General features: G+C 45.7%; 2 protein-coding genes across 3 annotated transcripts; one reads left to right on the plus strand and one right to left on the minus strand.

The window, feature by feature from the left end:
- Window positions 1-37: 37 nt before the first annotated feature.
- On the plus strand, window positions 38-11,488 carry uts2r2 (urotensin-2 receptor 2). Of its 2 annotated transcripts, XM_029133187.3 has the most exons (9): window positions 40-223; window positions 818-1,044; window positions 1,435-1,510; window positions 1,635-1,677; window positions 2,207-2,271; window positions 2,895-2,951; window positions 3,147-3,300; window positions 5,053-5,176; window positions 10,613-11,488. In XM_029133187.3, exons 1-9 carry the CDS (start codon window positions 162-164, stop codon window positions 10,747-10,749), a joined length of 945 nt encoding a protein of 314 aa, XP_028989020.1. In that variant the 5' UTR covers window positions 40-161; the 3' UTR covers window positions 10,750-11,488. The 2 variants fall into 2 exon arrangements, with proteins under 2 accessions (XP_028989021.1, XP_028989020.1); XM_029133188.3 differs by lacking the exon at window positions 2,895-2,951 and having other exon boundaries at window positions 38-223.
- Window positions 10,198-17,290, minus strand: LOC114845310 (urotensin-2 receptor). The gene is made up of 2 exons (XM_029133186.3): window positions 15,492-17,290; window positions 10,198-10,776 (listed from the first exon to the last, which is right to left on the minus strand). The coding sequence occupies exon 1, from the start codon at window positions 16,617-16,619 to the stop codon at window positions 15,534-15,536; it is 1,086 nt and encodes a 361-aa protein (XP_028989019.1). The 5' UTR covers window positions 16,620-17,290; the 3' UTR covers window positions 10,198-10,776; window positions 15,492-15,533.
- Window positions 17,291-18,866: the final 1,576 nt, after the last annotated feature.

An 18,866-nucleotide genomic window follows, 5' to 3' on the forward strand; every position in this document is an offset into this window, starting at 1 on the left:
CGCTTTCTTTTCCGAGAGCCAATCGCGTGGCAGATACGCGTCCACCAGGAAGTGGAGACACTCAGGTGGTGGGACGAGCTGTTGGCGCGGTGTACGGTATGTTTTTTGTCAAGGTGTCGACAGTCGTACGTGACGGAATAAATGCTACGTGTTGAGTCGACATGGTGCGAATGAGAAACACGAAGAGCGTGAATGGCACCGAGATAGAAAAGAAAATTAAAAGGTGGGTGAAGAAAATATTGTGAAGGTTAGCGTCCTTATTGGATCACTGGACAGTCAGGGTGAAAGGTGCGTGCGCGCGCGCGCGCGCGCGTGCCCAGTCATTGCCCAAGTGAAGTATGGACGCACTGTTTAAGATGACAATATGTTATATACTGTAATTATAAATGTAGTTTTGAACGAGAAATCACGCAATGTAATTCTAGGTGCTACATAAACAGACTGAATGAAATTGACTTTAAACTTGCTGCTTCGTTGGACAGATGTATGTGAATGATAATAAACTTCCCACTGTCTTTGCATTATTGAAATATTTCTGTTTTCTTACTGCAATAGTCCTGCTCATTTGGATGAGTTGTCAATTCATCTGTTTGCTAATACGACTAATGCAATCAGTCCTACTCAGGTTGACATCAGCTGAGTTGGAGTTGGAAGCATTTATATTTTAATACATAGAAAGTGGAATGAAGTTGAATATACGGTAGCCTGAATGTGCTTTCAAACAAACAAACTCCTGGCTTCTGATTCTTTAAAGCATTTATAGATAAAGCTCCTTTGTGTCTTTCCTAAAATCTTGGCCTTTCATATGTCCTGACAGAGGTAATGCTCTGCGGCAAGGATCTGCATGGAGAGGCTACAGAGGACCCGTGACCTTGCTGCTCGTTGCTGTGTGCGTGTGTGGGTCCGCCGTGTGGCAGTACGTGACCTCTCTGGACGGCGACATCGCAGAAACACTGGTCAGCCAGGGTGAGCGGGTCTCTCCTCACCCCAGGGTCTTCACCGTACAGTGCTCCGAGGACTACGAGAACCACAAGCGCTATCCTGGTGAGTCCAGCAGGTGGCACTACAGCACGCTGTTGCGCAGTGTGTTTACATGAGATCAGGTTATACCAGTGGGCACTCCTGTGTGTGAAGAGAGTGTGAAGCCAAACTGTTGTCAACCTGTATAGCTGATGCTTCAGGGATGCTGAAGAATTTCAGAACAGTATCAGTATTTTGGCAAAAGTAAGAGCACAAGTCTATTAATAATGCATATATGGATGTAAGCAAACAGGAGTGTTTGGACTGTGCATCTCGTCCAAATCTCTATTTTAAACCAAGCCTATGCTTTGAGCAATAAATTAGGCCAAGAGCTTAGAGGAAAACCCAGGAGTTGGCACTTCTGAGGACCCTGCAGGTTTTTAAAGCCCCTCTCTTGGCTTGTGTTTCTCTCAGGGTGCACCCCTCAGAAGTGTGGGCGAGCAGTCACAGACAGTGTGGTGACGAGGGAGGAAGCTCAGGTCCTCAGGAGGTAAATGCTGTCATACAGAGTGCAGTGCATCCTTTCTTTGTTTGCCCTAATTCCCCAGTTTACTCTGCACTATCTCAGCTCTGCAGCTGACAAACTTTGAATGCTCCCTGTCTCCGACACGCAGGTTGGCTGAGAGGGGGATAGCACTGGCTGGATCTGAGGGAGGAGTGAGTAGTTAACTGAAATAAAATGAAATATTGTATTAGAGAGGTAGGATTAAATGTTTTGTTTCATAGACAATTCATTTATTTCATTCAATACATTTGTACACTGTCTAAGGGAACACACTAAAAATCCAAAATCAAATCATCTGTTTGGGCATTCACTTAAAAATGTATCTATCTAGAATAAATCTAGAATTTAGGTATTTAAATTATAAAAAACAAAATTCTAGACCAATAATAAGCTTAATTAAACTTAACTGTAACTGGTTTCTACCAAGTATTCACAGTTCATCCATTGGGGCTTTCATGCTGTAATGGAGCCTTTTTGACACAAGAGGGCAGACTGGTGCAAGAAGCGCCTTTTACATTTGATTGGTACCTGCAACATGTGAATGTTGTATGGCCATTTTAGTCTCTGTCTCTGAGATGTAACTAAAAAAAAACAGAGAGATGACAAACAAAATAAATGCAAAAAGCCACTAAAGGGAACCTTTAAACAACAGTGATGCCATATGTGTACACATGTGTGCAGGCTTCCATACTGGACCTGCACTCTGGAGCGCTGTCGATGGGAAAGCAGTTTGTCAACATCTACAGGTCGGCAGCTGCACCTTGATCTTCCTGTTTTTGTCTGTGTCTGCTTAATTTGATTGATCATTCAGGAAATTTCTAAAAATCTTATTCATCACAACGTGGATGTTGTAATCAATCTTAATGATGTCGTTTTTTGTGAGTAGTCGTCTTTAGGTTAGACGACCCAGGCGACCCTCATTTATCACTGCCAGCAGCATCTAGTTTTATTTTATCATCTGCTCCTCTCTATCATCCTCCCTCAATTATCTCTCCTCCCTTCATTCATGACTGTCCGTCTACTCCCACCTCTGTTTTTCCCCCATTGGAGCGATAGCTGACATGGGTCTTCCACGACCATCTGACCTGAATTTAATCAGAAAGCAGCACTCCCACTTTGTTTTCCTCCCTTGACCCTGCACTGGGGTCTAACCTTATGATAAAGTCAGACTATCTACTGGGTCTATATTCATGCGTTCTCCTACACCGCTGCCATTCTGCGAAATGTTAATTAATGCTAATGGTGCCCATCTTCTCTGCTCCCTTTGTCCCCACTGCTGTGCACGTGCGTGTGTTTGTTCCTGTCTGCTCACGTGCCTCTGATTGGCTTCGTCTGTATGTGGAACCATGTGGTGGCGTTGGAGCTGCAGGTATTTTGGCGATCAGATCAAAGACGTGTTCACACAGGAGGATTTTGAGCTTTACAGGTGACTGCAAAAAAATCTTTTTAAAAAGTCTTATGCACAAAGAAAGACACGCATTTAAATACAAACTTTATAAAAGGTTGTTGGTATCGTAAAGGTGTTTTATGTATGTTATTCATGTTCTCAGTCTACAAAGTGGACCATCACTTATTTTTATATCCATCATATATTAACACGTTTCCTTTCCTCCACTATTAGAGATGTACGTGGGCGTATTCAGGCAGCTATTGCTGAGACCTTTGGGTTGGACTCGACACTACTTTACCTTACCAAGCCCACGTTCTTCTCCAGAATCAACAGCACAGCCGCTAAGACCCAGCATGATGAGTACTGGCATCCACACGTTGATAAGGTAATGCACCACCATGACTTGTTACACCATGAACATTTGTAGAGGAGCACCAACCTTGTACACTTCCTTGATAAAATGTTTGATTTAATCGGATGCGTGCAAATTTCACAGTTCTGGAAGCAGGGAATACTAATTATGCTTCTCTAATGAGATTACTCACATGTTAGATGGTCCCGTGGGAATAATCTTTATATCTTGGGACGGAAGTTGTCGATCTACCATCCGACCTCCACTCAAGATGGGTGAGGGTCGAAGCTTTACCATTTGAGTTAAGAACAATAATTAGAATAAAATAGTGCGTAGTCCAAGTGTCCTAAACCAGATTAGCAACACAAAATGTCTCTAATAAGCTTCAAACAGATATTTTAAAATGACCAAGAACAGCCAGATTAAAGCCACAGAGACTTAAACCCTTTTCACACATTCACTTTGACCATCAGTTCAAATATCTCGAAGTCTCAGATCTCGCTGAAACAAGAAGTGGTCGTACTTGTATCATTTTTGAAACAAGCCTTAGTTCCTTTCAAGACAACCTCCTTTATTCTGTTCATATCAACGAGTTAACAATGTTCATTTTTTATAAATATTCATTGATCGTGCCTTTATTGTCATCGCTTTAATCTTAGTCTTGTGCACTTTGTGCATTTCACCAGTTTTTAAAGTTGCTCTGGGATTAAGAGAGGACCTGGAGGAGTTAATGGTGTCTCCATTACTTAAAAAGAAAAGATCTGAGGTGGCGTCAACGTCTGAATTGAGAGTTGCATGCGTCATTATATATAATGCTTTTAACTGTTGCCAATTAAAAGTAGGCTATTCCGCTATGGGCATGAATCTTTATTTACTGGCATCACTCATTAAACATATTCAATCATCTGCTCTTATACAACATGTCGATATTTAGACAGAAGAGCATGTTAATTGGATTGTAATATTGCTTGTCTTTTATGTTCATTGCACCATATGGGACTTTTGCAGTCAATACAATATTTGTCAGCTTGTCCTCTGCTGTTGGCCCTGGACTGATGCATCCACTACAACCAGCTTCTCCCCATCTGTCTCTGGCCATTTTGGGGCTAATTGGGAAACTCAGCCTTCGTTTAAATGTAGATGGCCTCTGCCAACTGAGTTTTATCCACTAATGGACATTGTTTTTACACATAATTTAAACCAATCCTTTAAAGTAGATTTACTTAACATTTTACATTAACAATACATTTCAGAGGACTTCATACATTGTTATAGGCTCTCTCCAGCTCGATCGAGAAAATTAAAGTAATTTCTTTGGCTTTGTTATATAAATTCTTTAAGCTTGACACAAGCGTAGGTGCTTTGAAGATGCGGAAGTAATTTATTAAATAGTAGTCACAGTAAAGAGTAAAAAGACAACTACTCCTAGTTCTCTCTCTTTCTTTCGCCTTAATATTTTACTTATGATGAATAGATTTTTGCTCATTAAACTAGGAGTCCAATTTGTAGCCTAGCGTTACAGTAAGTTTCAACTGGTTAATAAAGAACGTACTCGGTTCAGTCGGTCCCAGAGACCCGATAAAGTCAAGGCTGCAAATGTGCTGTACTTACTGTCTATGATCCAGCACTATAAACACATTCTGGTAAACACTGTAAGAAGAATACACGCTTTAGAATTATTTCACTCTTGTTTAAAGTAGAATTGTGTGATTTAGCAGCATTATTTTGTTAATTCATCTGACTTATTAAAATGTCACGCTCTTCCTCCCTCTCTCTGTTTGTCAGGTGACTTATGGCTCTTTTGACTACACCTCTCTCCTCTACCTGTCCGACTATGGCTCTGACTTTACTGGAGGCAGATTTGTCTTCATGGACCAAAACGGCAACCGGACAGTGGAGCCGCGAGCAGGTACCCACCAGCCGTTGCTGTCTACATACAGTAAACCTATTAGGCCCCTTGAAATAAGTGAAGCAAGATATGTAATGTGTTTTTATTATTCAAAATTTAATTATACTTGGTTGCATTAGCAAACCAGGGGGTGGTTCTAACGCATGTAAATGCGTAGCAGCGCGGGCGTAATCCGTCGTAAGTGGGTAATCAGCAGAATGCTACACAGTGGAGGTGCAGGGATTAAGCGTTACCTCGCTTTTAATGCCCAGGAGACATTAGACATCAACATCTTGATCTCTGCTTACTGCTTCTTAATACCGCTGCATGTTTATAGATAGTCTGTGCTGTGTATCAGGGACACTTTGATGAAGTACCATGAGACTGAAGGTAAATGTGAAGCACTGCAAAACAGGGGAATGGGAGCAGGTCCCCAAGGAGCTTGTGGAGAATCAGGGACATTTTGGAGCTTTAATGGCCACTTTATCCAAGCTATTCTAGTAATATAATTAAAGTATTATTATTGGTATCAAAACGCATTGTGAGGATTAAAGTGGCGGTGGTGTGCACACAGGCAGGCACTGATTGCCCAGATCAACCAGCAGGGTGGGAGGCGGAAGCTCCCGCTGATGGAAGGAAATCAGGCACTAATGGAAATTTTAAAATAAACAAAAATATGCTGATAAACAGTTATGTTTTGAGTATTGAATGCATGCTGAATTACTACTTTTTTGACCATGTTATTATACCCAAATTGACTTTTAATCCTGCCTTACAAGACATTAACCTGAGCTCTATGTACAGTCCATCTTCTTCACATTAATCAAAGATATTCCTAGTAGTTTTACTCTTTATTTGGGGTTGCAATTTTCCAATTGGACAGTTGTTTTGGGTTGTAACCCCTCAGACAGACGCGGAAACATTATATTCTTTTAATGTTCTTATTTTTTGTACTGTCTCTCTCTAACTTGAATTACATGTTGTGAAAAATTAGAAAAGCATGAGGTCTCATTGAGCAACACTTTTCCAAAGTTTTTTTTAAAGTTCAAACTCTGTCTTTTACTTTTCTTTTTCCTTTTCTTGCCCAGCTGTAGATGATTGATGGATATCTTTTATGTTTATATAGTCACAACGTGTTTCAACTTGGCTGGGCTCCTGTTGACAGTGTGTAACCTTGCAGGGCGTACATGAAGGCACGCTGGCTTTTCACCACACAATAAGTGGGGGGTTTCCCCGGCCCAGGCGTTTCCATCCGCATGCTTGAATGCACCCTCTGCCCACTGCCAGTCTCCTCCAGAGTCAGTGATCGACAGCGCTGCGCGCTGCGCCGCTGTCTGCATCCTGCGACGGAGCACATGGTAATACGGAGTGACGGCGGTTCGCCTCGTTTCACATGGCAGGTTTTTGTGAATCGTGTAGCCATGTTGCATCAGTGAAGTGACACCATAGAGCGGATTCTGACAGCTTGATACTAAAGCAGATGAAACTTGCCAAGATCCTTTTTGACTGATTTTAAATTCAGTGCAGAGAAATGCCTGAAGCAGGTTACAGAGCAAATAGCATGCTTGGCATTTGACTGACATGGTTAGCCTTGACAAGACTCTGATCTTGATGATTAGTTGGCTGAGACAATCTGCTCTTTGAGGTGCCAACGACGAATAGGGTGCAATTATAACACTGGGGAGGCAATCAGGACTTTGCTGGCAGAGAGCAGAAGTCAAGGATGTAATGATGGTGAGCATCGTGGCGACTGAGGGGGAAAATTGTGGAAGAGTGGAGGCTGGGATTACAGTGAGAGTGAATCCTATAGGGCAAGAAGAGGACAAATCACTGGGAGATGGATGAAATATGACATACAGAGACCCTCTGGAACAACGGATACAGGATGCATTCACAGTAGCCAACTGTATGACCTTAGATAACCCCAGCCCACCTCCCTAAAACCCCCATTGTGGCCACAGCACAATATAAAAAGGGCTTTTATCCACGTCCCTTGCTTTTCAGAAGTTTTCCAGGCTTCTACATCTTGAAATTATTATTTTGTCAAACAATTCTGTATTCATGTAATAAAACCCCCCAGAAGATATAAGACTGAGAATACATTCCCTGCCAAAAAATTAAAACTGTGAGGCCAATTCCTGTATTTTTACTGTAAACTAAAAAGACTTGACATCAAAAGATGAATGCGAGACCAGGGATCATTTTAGCTTCCAGGTATTTACATCTGGATCTGATACACAGGGGAGATGGTGAAGTCGGTGCCGTTTTTCATGTGAGCGAACGTCGCGTAACTGTCAGGTGTGTTTTGTTTTATACCAGCTTGATGGAAAAAGCTGAGGTTTGAAGAAAGGATGAGCTCATGATCCCAAACGTTCAGGCTCACGGCGCAATAAACAGGCCAGAGGTGGATGGTCTTAGGCTGGGTTACCTGCTCCAGACAGGGGCTGAAGGGAGTAACCTCAGCATCTGCAGGGGAAGTCTGCATGTAAACACCTGCAAATAAAAGCTGAAGTGATTTGGTGTCTCATTCGCCTTTTGACGTCAGAGTGACGGCATTGTTCTAGAGGCGTGTCCAGACACTGTAGCTTCATCCCATTCGTCCAGCACGCGTGGGTCACCCCCCTCTCGTTTATTACGAGAGGGGGTTAGTGATGCACGCACCAGACAGCGCGTCGATACGGGCCGACCCTGGGAACGGGGGAGCGTTTCGCTCTCTGCTGCCACTGGATGCGTCCCGCACCGTTTATCATCTTGGCCTATGCTCATTCATCCTGGTCAGGTGCAGAACGCCGACGTGGCGCTTGATTGAAACAAACTAGAAGCATGTAGAGTCTCTACCAGTAGAAGTCTATGTATGTTACCACATATAAAAACTTTCATGATGCAAGTGAACTTTTTTGTATTATTATAGACTCTCTTCTTCAAAACTACCATATGCCAAAATCGTGAATCATCCGTTAAGGGTTTTCAATGTTGCCAGATTGCTTCTCCATTAAATTTCCATAATTGGCTGCTACATTTTGTGCTGTGTTGTCAAATCCTAAAGTTCATCCGTTGCTCCGTTCCACTCTGCATTGCTGACAAAGGGAACTATTATAGCTGCTACTATAGCTACTATTTACTACACACAGTATCGGGTATTTCACATCAAACTCAAAGTAATGCTCATGCTAAACACAGCCTGAAAATAGTTTATATACTGTATAGCTCTATGAATTATTACCTGCTAGATGTAATATTTGTCCAAATAGTAATAAATGGCCTAATTTTAACTGTATTTGTGCAAGAGTATAGATTCCATTCTGTTCTACCAAAGGTAGAGCAGATGGTCGCCCTGAACCAGACAGAAGCCTCCTACGCAGGAGAAGAGACACAGGCTGTGAACAAACAGCCTTGACTTGCCTGATACAGCACTTCCCCTTATCTGACAAACACCTCAGCTTGTTAACAATCCACTCAGCGGTCAGCGAGGAAAACCGCATCACCACACACACAGGCCAAGCCGGTTTCAGGTTCAGCAAGGGTCCGAGCCCAAGTTATAAAACCGTTTCTGCTGAGGCAAACCTTTGAGAGATCAGACACTGTCATTTCACAGCCGCTCAGGGTTCTGACTCTTAAGGCCTCCAGAGACACGTTGGCATTCATTTGTAATGGATTCCTAGGCTCCTTGCTAATGGAAGCCTAAATGCTACGGAGCCGAGTGGGGAAAACGTATGAAGCACACTTTCAGAAACTAATTGGGATTAAATTTCGTACCCTGAACCCTGAGTTGCAGCAGATCCAGTCTTTCATACCAGAAACACTTGACAAGTCGAACCACAGGTTCTAAATAATAATTATTACGTTTCTAAATATTACAGAAAATAAACAGGGACTTAGGGATTTATTAGCTTCACATGGAATCCTGTTGACATGGGACAGACTGATGAAAGTTTATGGATGCGACTCGGAAAGAAAATACTTGTAATTCTATGCGGCTTGAGAAATCTTTTGTGTGACCTCTTTATGATTGTTTGTTCTCTAACGACACCTGGACCTCAACATGAATCAACAAGTGGTTCAGGGACTATTTGACAAACTCCACAGTTAGACACACAATCATTTTCTGGGAGTTAAGTTCTCCTTTCAGTTTGAGTTAGAGCTCAAGATCCGTGCCCGTATTTATGAGGCTGCCTCTGGATCGTCTCCAGGAACCAGGAGGGAGGATGGTGTTACATCAGAACCTCACTTTCTGACAGGGGGTTATGATTTATTTACTTATAGTTATATCCTAAATGTGCTCCGCTATCACAACAGTGCCTGTCTGGTAATTAACGAACTTTTCCACAGCATCCAGCACTGCATGCTTGTGTTCGCAGTCATCGTAATTAGTCGTATCGCCGCTGAAAACCCTGTAACAGTGCCGAGGACGATAACGACCCAAAGCAGCATAGTCGGCGACAGCAACAGCCGTTTCCATCCAATTTTAATAAGCTCTCATGTTAATGAGCTTTTCTGTTTGAATGTCTGCTACTGGTTAGAGAAGTTCAATCACTCGCTTTTGGGCGTTTTTGTGAGCGAGCCATTGGAGAAATGTCAAAAACTTGCACTCGCAGTTTTGCACTTGTATCAGAAAATGCGTCTTGATATTTCCAGTAAAGAGAAAAATATGACTTTTGGGGGGTGAGGTGTTGTGTGCAGCCACTAATCTGCTCGGAGGATTGCACTTGATCTGCTTGGCTCTCACAGCGTTTCTGCTGTGGAGGGGGATTATCTTAAACTGTGTGGCTGATGTGTGCATTCATGCCCTTTCCCTTCAGTCACATCGAACATAGAACAAGGCTGCAACCTTGTTACTGAAACGCCTTTTGTTCGAGCATTCGTCTTCGTTCTCATTCGTTCGGCTTCTTGCTGTCGGTTCCATTGTTGTTTAACTGGAAAAACAGATTTTTCCCACACATCCTCAGCTAATGCTCTGCCACACACACACACACACACACACACACACACACACACACACACACACACACACACACACACACACACACACACAGTTGAGGCACTTTGAGTCCAGGTTTTTATTCACGATAACATAATGATGGAGTCATTGGAAGTTTGGTTTAGAAACATTTTAAATATAAATCTCCTCCAAGTGCGCTACAACCAGAAGCTAGCTGTATAAATATTAATACAGTCGTCAGTCTCAGACAGAGCTGGTGGCGTTTAAACCAGACTGGTCCATAAATGGATGAAGCTCCCTAGCCAGCCCAGTAAAGAGGAACATCCCACAGAGAAAGCAGCATCCATCCTTTCATTCTCCAGCTTCTCCTCATCAACAGCACTCTGAGATCAGGACATTTTTCTTTCTGGGCTGGAGTCAGTTGTACAAACACAGTGACACTTTATAAAAGACGACAACAGATTAGCAGATTTCCCACAATGCCAGTGCCTTAACCCTCCGCTCTCCTCCTCGCACAGGGCGCGTCTCCTTCTTCTCCTCCGGCTCGGAGAACCTCCACCGCGTGGAGAGGGTGACGTGGGGAACGCGCTACGCCATCACGGTGTCCTTCACATGCGACCCCGCACACGCCATCTCTGACCCCACGCTGCTCTGAGGCACCCGTGGGTGACGCTGCTGCCCCCTGGACAGACCCGGAAACAATGAGGAAGAAAGGGAAGAAAGCAGTCAGGTTTTATATGGAAGTCATTCATTTACTGTAGCATGATGTCGAGATCGGTAATTTGTTGATTCACTTTCAGGTGTTGACTTATTGCATCGTGTGATTGTTCAACAGACAAAAAGCTCTTGTCTGCAGAGGTGTTTTGTTCCTTGATACTGACCCTTGTGTTTCATTCAATGTTCTTTCAATCGCTTTCTAAACCTTCACTTCTATTAGTCTTGTTCAGATTTCCCGCAGGCCTGCACAATTTGCTCCTTTTGATAATTAGGAGGACAGATTGAGGCGAAATTGCTTTCGGACTGCGAGTCATTTCAAAGCGGCTAAAGTGGGATTGTGTGTTTTCTCCATGTCTCCGTGTGTTTTTTTCATTTTAAGGGGAGCCGATCATTTCCTTGAGGAAGGGATTGAAATCTGGTGAACTACCTGCTCAGTGGGACTTTCATCACCAAATCCCCACTCGAATTTGCCCCCAGGACACGTTTTCTTCTAAGAAGAATCCTTGTCTCTGGAAACAGAGAGGGATTTGCTCCTTTTGCTATTTTACTGTACTTTAATGTCTGTGGAGAGGATTTGAAATGGTATTTTCTCTGCAAAAAGCTCCAGTGTTCAGATTATTATTAATCAAACTTTCATTATAAAGATTTCACTTATTAAACAAATCTCTTTTCTAATATCCAGCATAGACCTCTGGTCATTGCTTTAGTCTTCTCTCACTCACCAAACACCCTCATCATTGCTGGTCGTTTCTGTTTTCCACACTTTCTAGAGCCTAAATGTGGAGCCAGGAAACCCTCTTTTCAAACAGATAATATATGTTCAGGTTTTACCCCAGAACGTTTAATTGTGGGTTCTTTGACATTATTATTGTTATTGTCAGTTTCCTTCTCACAGAAGTTTGATCATCTGACTCTCAGTGAAGTTTCCTGCACAATGTAGGATCGTAAATGAAACCGCTACCAAGTGTCAAAAACCAGTGAGTGCCTGACTGTTTGTCTTCCAGCAGTCACCATGATCTGCGTTCTCCGGTTCCATGGAAATGCAGCTGTGCTCCAGCAGTCCAAGGCAAAATCTCCATCCCCTTGTTTCCTCTGGCTCAGGGCTCCACGTGGTTTTTGGGCTTGCAGTGATTTAAGTGTTGCCTCTTTCTCTTTAGCACTTCTGGTTTATTTCACTAAAGCAGCAGCATCGCAATGAAAGTCAAAACAGACTAATATTTAACAGCAATTCTTTTTTTTAAGCTTTATTGCTATGGATCCTTGCAAACTTGTAAAATTGAGGTCGTGAACTTGTTAGCGAGCGACGCGCGTCCTGCAGAACCAGGAGCACCGGCAGTTTGAGGAGTAGTGTCTCTGCTCACTTAAGGAATGCAAATCCAATATTTAGGGTCCTTCTCGTGAGAGAAATATCCGACCTTTAGCACATAAATGTTAATTGCCAAGTTAACTTTCCATTTATGGCACATTCAACCTGATGCTGGTGTTAAATCTCCATCTCCATCTTCACTAGGGAACCACATATTGAAAACTGGAAATGAGCCCCTCCCAATACTTGATTTTATCCCCAATCTCTCAAACTTTATCACCTTTTATTATTTATATTTTATGAATGAACGAGCGGGGAGAGTGAACAAGGAATGAAGCACAGTAACCTCACATTATACTGACATTCACTGTCTTCTGCTCTTCAGGGAGGTGTTATCGCATTCATCAGAGTTAGACCAACCATAGCAGCAGAGAAGTGTGTGGGAGGCGTCTGTCAAATGAGGATGATCATGGTTATATAAAATAGTGGCACGTATATAATGAGTGTAACGAGGTCATTCACACGTGTTACAGCATCTTGTTAGAGGCTTTTAAACCTTCTTTGACGCGTGGGTAAATGCTTTGCTGAGCAGCACATGGCAGGTGTCACTGTAAAACCCCAGCGCTCCATAAACATGGACACTTTGCAGGTCTTTGTTGTGGTAACCACTGCTTTAATGCCGCTAACACATATAACAGACGTCGGCGATTAAATGCGTCTCGGGAAGATCCTTTAAGGAATGGAAGTTTGGAGCGTGTGCACGCGTCTCTCAGATTTTCCTGAGGCCGGTCGTCGCCAGCAGACGATGCGGTTTTTGTTTAATGAAATGACAGATGCCATTGTGTGTCTGCAGCAGCTGGCGGGCTAATTGTGAGCGCAGCTGCCCAGACTGCTTCCAAATGCTGAATTTTAATCTCATAAATAGGGTCGAACTGGAAATGAAAACCCAGTCGTGATGGACACTATGGTGTTTAGCTTTAAGTGTCTGTGAGAATGTAGATAATAATTAATCAATTATGAAACACTTTGAAGCCGTGTTAACCAATTATTGTAGCAGGAAATTCTAAGAGCTTCTTATGATTTTAGCGGCGTTAATTAATTGCACTATGTGACTGATTACAGTTGTTATGACTTGATTGCACCATTTGGCCCAATTAAGTGCCAGTGGCCACAAGGCATGCGGAGCTCACACAGCAGGAAGCCCCTCAGACGAGAGCTGTGACCCCCAAAAAGCTTTAGCTTCCATCAGGACGCGAAGTGTCCGATATGAAACGTCGTGGCTGGTTTTTACCTTTTTACGCAGCAGTTTTAATTGTAGAGCAAGCAAATTGATTGATTTAGGGTTAAATTGTAAAGCACAGCAGATGGAAAGGATCTAGTTCTAGGTTTGAATAAAACCTGAGAGGCAGGTTTAAAGGTCCTGCTCTGAGCTATGAGTATAAAATGTATATTATGTTTCTCCAGAGTCAATACAAGTTTAATTACAAAGGGTTTCAAGTGAGGCCATCGAGCTGTGGTGATCTCAGCGCTGGTCTCGGTGACTTGCTCCAGGAAAATAGCATCAGTGAAGAGGTGCATGTTGGGATTGTAATTTTAATTATTAATTGCAAATCAGTTCTTGCGTACAGTACAATAGAAACCCGGCCCAGAGGCATCACGCAGGACAAATGACTGCGACCTTAAACAAAACGCTTTGAAACGGGTCTAACATTCATCATAACAGCGCTTGGTTGCAAACAAATGTGAAAGTGGGGGTGATAACGAGTTTGTGATCCACAAAAAGTGGAATAATGGATTTGAGGTTGAATGAAGGGCGCTGAGGTAAAGTACTGTAACAAAGACTACAATTAGTAGTATGAAGGCGTTTCTCAGTGTAAGTGACACTTGGAGCCGAGCCATCCAGGGGCAGGGCCCTGTATTTAAAACCAGGCCTTAGTGTTGGAAACTAGGCAGAGATCAGCTGAAGTGCTTTTAGAGATACGTGCTGCTGTCAAAAACACTTTGCTGAAAACTCTGCGGATATAGCGGGAGCACAAGCTCAGGCCTAATTGGGAACGTCCACCAAGAATCAGCAAATGAGCACACAGGCTTCCTGCTATGAGGCTGTTTAGCTGCTCCGGGCACAGGAAGTGTTGGATGCAAAAGATAACATAAGAAGCATGCATTCGAGTTTAGGTAGAAAGTCACCAAAAGATTTGCATGAAGTGGAACAATGGAGGAATTGGCTACAATACGTGTGCCATTAAGAATAACTCAAATGAATCAGTGCCGTCCACCTCCACACGCTGAGGTGAACGGGTCCGGGTTGTTCAGAGAGCAACGATTCCTCGCGCCTCTTGACTGTAAACAGCCGTAAGCCGCCGAGTCCCGCAGAGAACGGATCACATCAGGAATTTGCATAATGGAAGTGCTGCACGGATTCTCCAGCGTGCGGAGACGACGGCTGCAAGATGCAGGGGCCGTCTCCCACATCTGCGCTGCGACAGTGTTCGGCACCCGCGGAGATGAATTTATGTATGAGTTTGGGACATCTGACACGCAAACACACCTGGGACGCGGGTCGGGAAGTGCCACAGTCGTACAGCAGATAGTGTTCAGACAATAATTATACGAACGCTGACAGCAAGGGTGTTTTTCTGTTCGAAGATAAAAGCAGCAATGTCCAGCCTTCGTACAATTAACATACATTTCTATGAAGCTTCACTGGTGCTGGCAGGGTTTAAATCAAACGAGAGCCTCCACTGACTTGAACAGTTTGGGCACATTTGTGCATAACTCGCATAGATGCCTACAGTAAAAAGAACAACCTGAACAGATAAGAACTGATAAGTAGGCCACGGTTCGGTCCAGCGAACAACGCGCACAAAGCCTATAGTTGGAAGCGGTCGGCCCGAGTCGTGGGTGTTTCTTGGCTCGGGCTTGAAAACAGGAGCGGTGCCTCTGCCTCCGTGGGAGGACGCGTGAAATTCCAGCGCGCGTGATTGGCCACGCAGATGGAGCGCGCCTTTTTTTTTTGCAGTTCTGCGCCAGGGAACGCCTTTGAAGTCCAGGTGCGACCCAAATCGGTTCCCCTGAGGCCAAATTCGGTTCCAGAGCTATAACAGTCTTAATTAGTGCACAGACTTTAAGCACAGGACCATTTGCGGCCCGAGTCGAGGCTCTAACGAAAAAACAGGCGGACACGGGACTTCAGCGGCTCCAAAAGCCACTTTATATCACTTAATGTATTATTTTTGGTTCCTGGTTTGGCTTTTATGTATCTTTGATAACCGTTATCTGAAAACCCTAATCTCAAAAAAAAAACCCGCAACCACGCGCCTTTTACGCACGGCGTCGTGCCGGCTCGTGCGTAAAAGTGGGCCGTCGCCGCTCACCTGGTGCAGTTCCAAAAGCCTCCCCTCGCCCTGTCACGCGCCTCACTTGAGCGTCCCCATGGCCAGCGTCTCGGAGTTGAACTCGAACTGATTGCTGGAGGACGCCGACTTCCCCCAGGAGTAGAGGCTGGGCGGCCGCTGCTTGAAGGAGGACGTGTAGCGGTAGAAGCTCCGGTGCCGGTTCTTCAGGTACTCCCTGTAGTTCTTGGTGAGGAGCGTGTACAGGAAGGGGTTGATGCAGCTGTTGCTGTACGTGAGGCTCGCCACCAGGTAGTTGATGCACGTGTGCGTCTGCGAGGCCAGGCTCAGGGGCTGCGTGTGATACAGAGGCAGCAGCTGCCAGATCCAGAAGGGCAGGAAACACGCCCAGAACACGAGCACGATGGTGAAAATCATGATCAGCACTTTCTGCTTCGGCGACCGCTTGCCGCCTCTGCTGATCGCGCAGTTGCGCTGCGACTCCAAGTAAGTGCGCGCCAAGCGGACGTACAGGTAACCGATCACGAGCCCCGGTGCCATGATGCTGGTGCCGAACAGCACCGTCACGTACACCTTGTACGCCAGCGGCGTCGAGGTGGCCGCGCACATCCTCTTCACGCCGCCGTCCGGCGCGTGCTTGGTGGTCTGGGCGACCATGACCATCATGGGCACCGTGAGGACGAGCGACAGCAGCCACACGCCCCACGCCAGCCCCTTGCGGTAGCTCTTGGAGCGTCGCACCGTGTCCAGCGGCTTGGTGACGGCCAGGTAGCGCTCGGCGCACATGACGGTGAGCGTGAAGATGCTGGCGTGCATCGTGAGCAGGTCCATGCTGAGCAGGATGCGGCAGCCCACGTCCCCGAAGTACCAGTCCTTGAGGAAGTAGGTGGACACCACGAACGGGATGGTGGAGAGGTAGAGGAGGTCCGCCACGGCCAGGTTGATGATGGAGATGTACATGGAGGTGGCCAAGCGGATCGAGTGGCACATCACCACGAGCGTGTACACGTTCCCCGACACGCCGATGATGTAGACCGCGGAGAGAAGCGTCCCGAAAGTGGAGGTGATGACGAGTTCGTGGTCCGCGCGCGCCCCGGAGCCTCCGGCCAGCGGCCGGCTCGCGTTCAGGCTCGCAGACGCGTTATTCATCGCTCGCCCCGCGGATCGCCGCTCCCGCCGCCCGCGTTCGCCGCGCTCCGCGCTCTCGCACGGCGCCGGAGAACTTTGTCCAGGTCGCGCCGCTCGCCGCTCGCCGCTGGCTGCTCTCCGCTCCTGACGTCACCGCTGTAGCGCTCGCACCGGAGCCCCGTTCCGACAGCAGAGGCGCGAGGTGCTGTGGCCGCGCGTCGAACGGACGCGGCTGGAATCATCGTCCGGCTCCGCTCAGACGCGCGGAAGCGAGAGGAGGCGACGCGCTCCCAGCGGCACGACTGAGGGGCTCATTAAAAGTTTGGCTGACGCCGACCGCGCGCCTGACGCGGCGGCAGAGCGATCCCGTCACTGAACAGCGTTGGCTCATTTTACGCGCAGACGCGCCGCGTATTCTGTTCCAACAACTCGCCTTTTTAAAAATCCCAGTTAATTTGAACGCGCCGCTCTCCAGCTGCAAATGAGATAATATTGATTACTAATCTTTCCCACACGTGCTCATATATCACACAGGGGACTCACGTCTGCACGGATAGTTTTTTCTATTAATGATCACAATCGGAATCCTGATGCCGCCTCGCGGGACGTTCACCTAAACGTGATTTATGGTCCCCGCTGCGCCGTTTTAAACACGCAGGACCGGCGCTATCGGCTTTTATGGCCTGTTTTCACGTCGCCTGTTTCGCCCCCGCTTGTCTTCCCCAGCATCGAGTGTTTTCTGAGCTAATAAGTTCTCCTCCACAGCGGAGGTGTCCTCAGACCCACCCAGTCACGGGTGAGCGATCGCTGAGATCCACTATACGATACGGTGCCATCCATCCCCGGAGCCAACAACGAATCGGTGTCTGCATCAGTCACAGTTTGACTTTGAGCTCACGGGCGGAGGCGACACCCCTGCAGTCATTACCTGGGTTATTGGAACTGAGAAGTGCAAAGCGAGGAGGTGAGAGGCGGTGTTGGTGGGTTAATGTCCGCTCTCTGTTGTTTGTCACTCATTCACAGTTCCTTTTGCCACGACACGCCGCTATAAGATTTAACCCCCCGCCTGTGCAGATGCGGCAGAGCGGTCACGTGGACACGTGCGCCCGCTTTGATCTCGTGCGGCTCCGCGCCCCCTCCGACAGATCATTACACGTCTGAGAGTTACAGATTTCGAGATTAAGCGTTGGGTGCATTCAAATAACTAAAAAAAAGTCAGCTTGGACCTGCCTGATGCTAATGACGGCGCCACGGGTTACAGCAGCGTGATGATGAACACGCTGGAGACGCAGGTGTGCGTCTTGTCACTGTAATTATTTATTTATTCATTCCGGAAGCTATTCCACAAATATGAAATCTGCAGAGATGTGAAGTGTTGCATTTACTAATCATCTGTTTTTTAAGTTTTATAAAAAAAACACCTTTGCTCGATTTTCTGCACATGCGTGGATATCATTTAAAACATTATACGATCCATATTTCAAAACAGTAACCTATAGAGGGCAATAGTCATCTTAACAAAGGCCGCTTTAGCATCCAGTGAATCAGTGAATGGCTGTGATTCACAGGGAACATTAGTGGCTACAGTAGCGTGTGAACAATTAGAATAAAAGACAGTGGAACTGTCAAATATTCCAGATCTGCGTCCTCACCAATGCGTCTCAAATCGGACCCGTGTGATGTTAAACCCTCTTATGTCAGCTCTGCTCCTTACTGCTAAACGTCACAGAAAAGGGAGGAGATGAAACGTGCTCCTTCATTCACTAAATCCGCCGCTTTGAGCAGTTTTCACCGTGCAATAATATAGTAATAAAAACCCTCCCCTTGCACTTGCTGCTCCGTCTCAGCCGGCGACACATCTGCCGTTTGATCGGCCGCAGCGCGCCCCGCGTCGAGCAGCAACAGATGGATGCGAGGCGAGATGTTTGATCCTTTATTTAGAAGGTATTTATTTCCAGACTGTGGAACAAACAAAGCAGAGCTGTGATCTTATTCAAACCTGTTCTCACCTCACACGTAGTGACGCCAGCATCGGCATTAGGACGTCGAGTAGTGTCGGTGTGGTGCACGACGGTCTATTTCTGCATGGTTCAATGGAATCCCATGCTGCCATGAGCTTTTGGAGGCGCACGTGAATGAAGAATGTGACTTTAATGAGCCTCCACCTAAACCCAAAACATCTACTGTATGGGAAGTGCTGAAGCAACATCTGGATGCAATGGGACAAAATACCTGTGGATCAGGTTCAGTTTAAGGTCTGTCTGCTGC

This window comes from Betta splendens, chromosome 19, assembly GCF_900634795.4.
Source record: "Betta splendens chromosome 19, fBetSpl5.4, whole genome shotgun sequence".
Classification (NCBI taxonomy): Eukaryota; Metazoa; Chordata; class Actinopteri; order Anabantiformes; family Osphronemidae; genus Betta; species Betta splendens.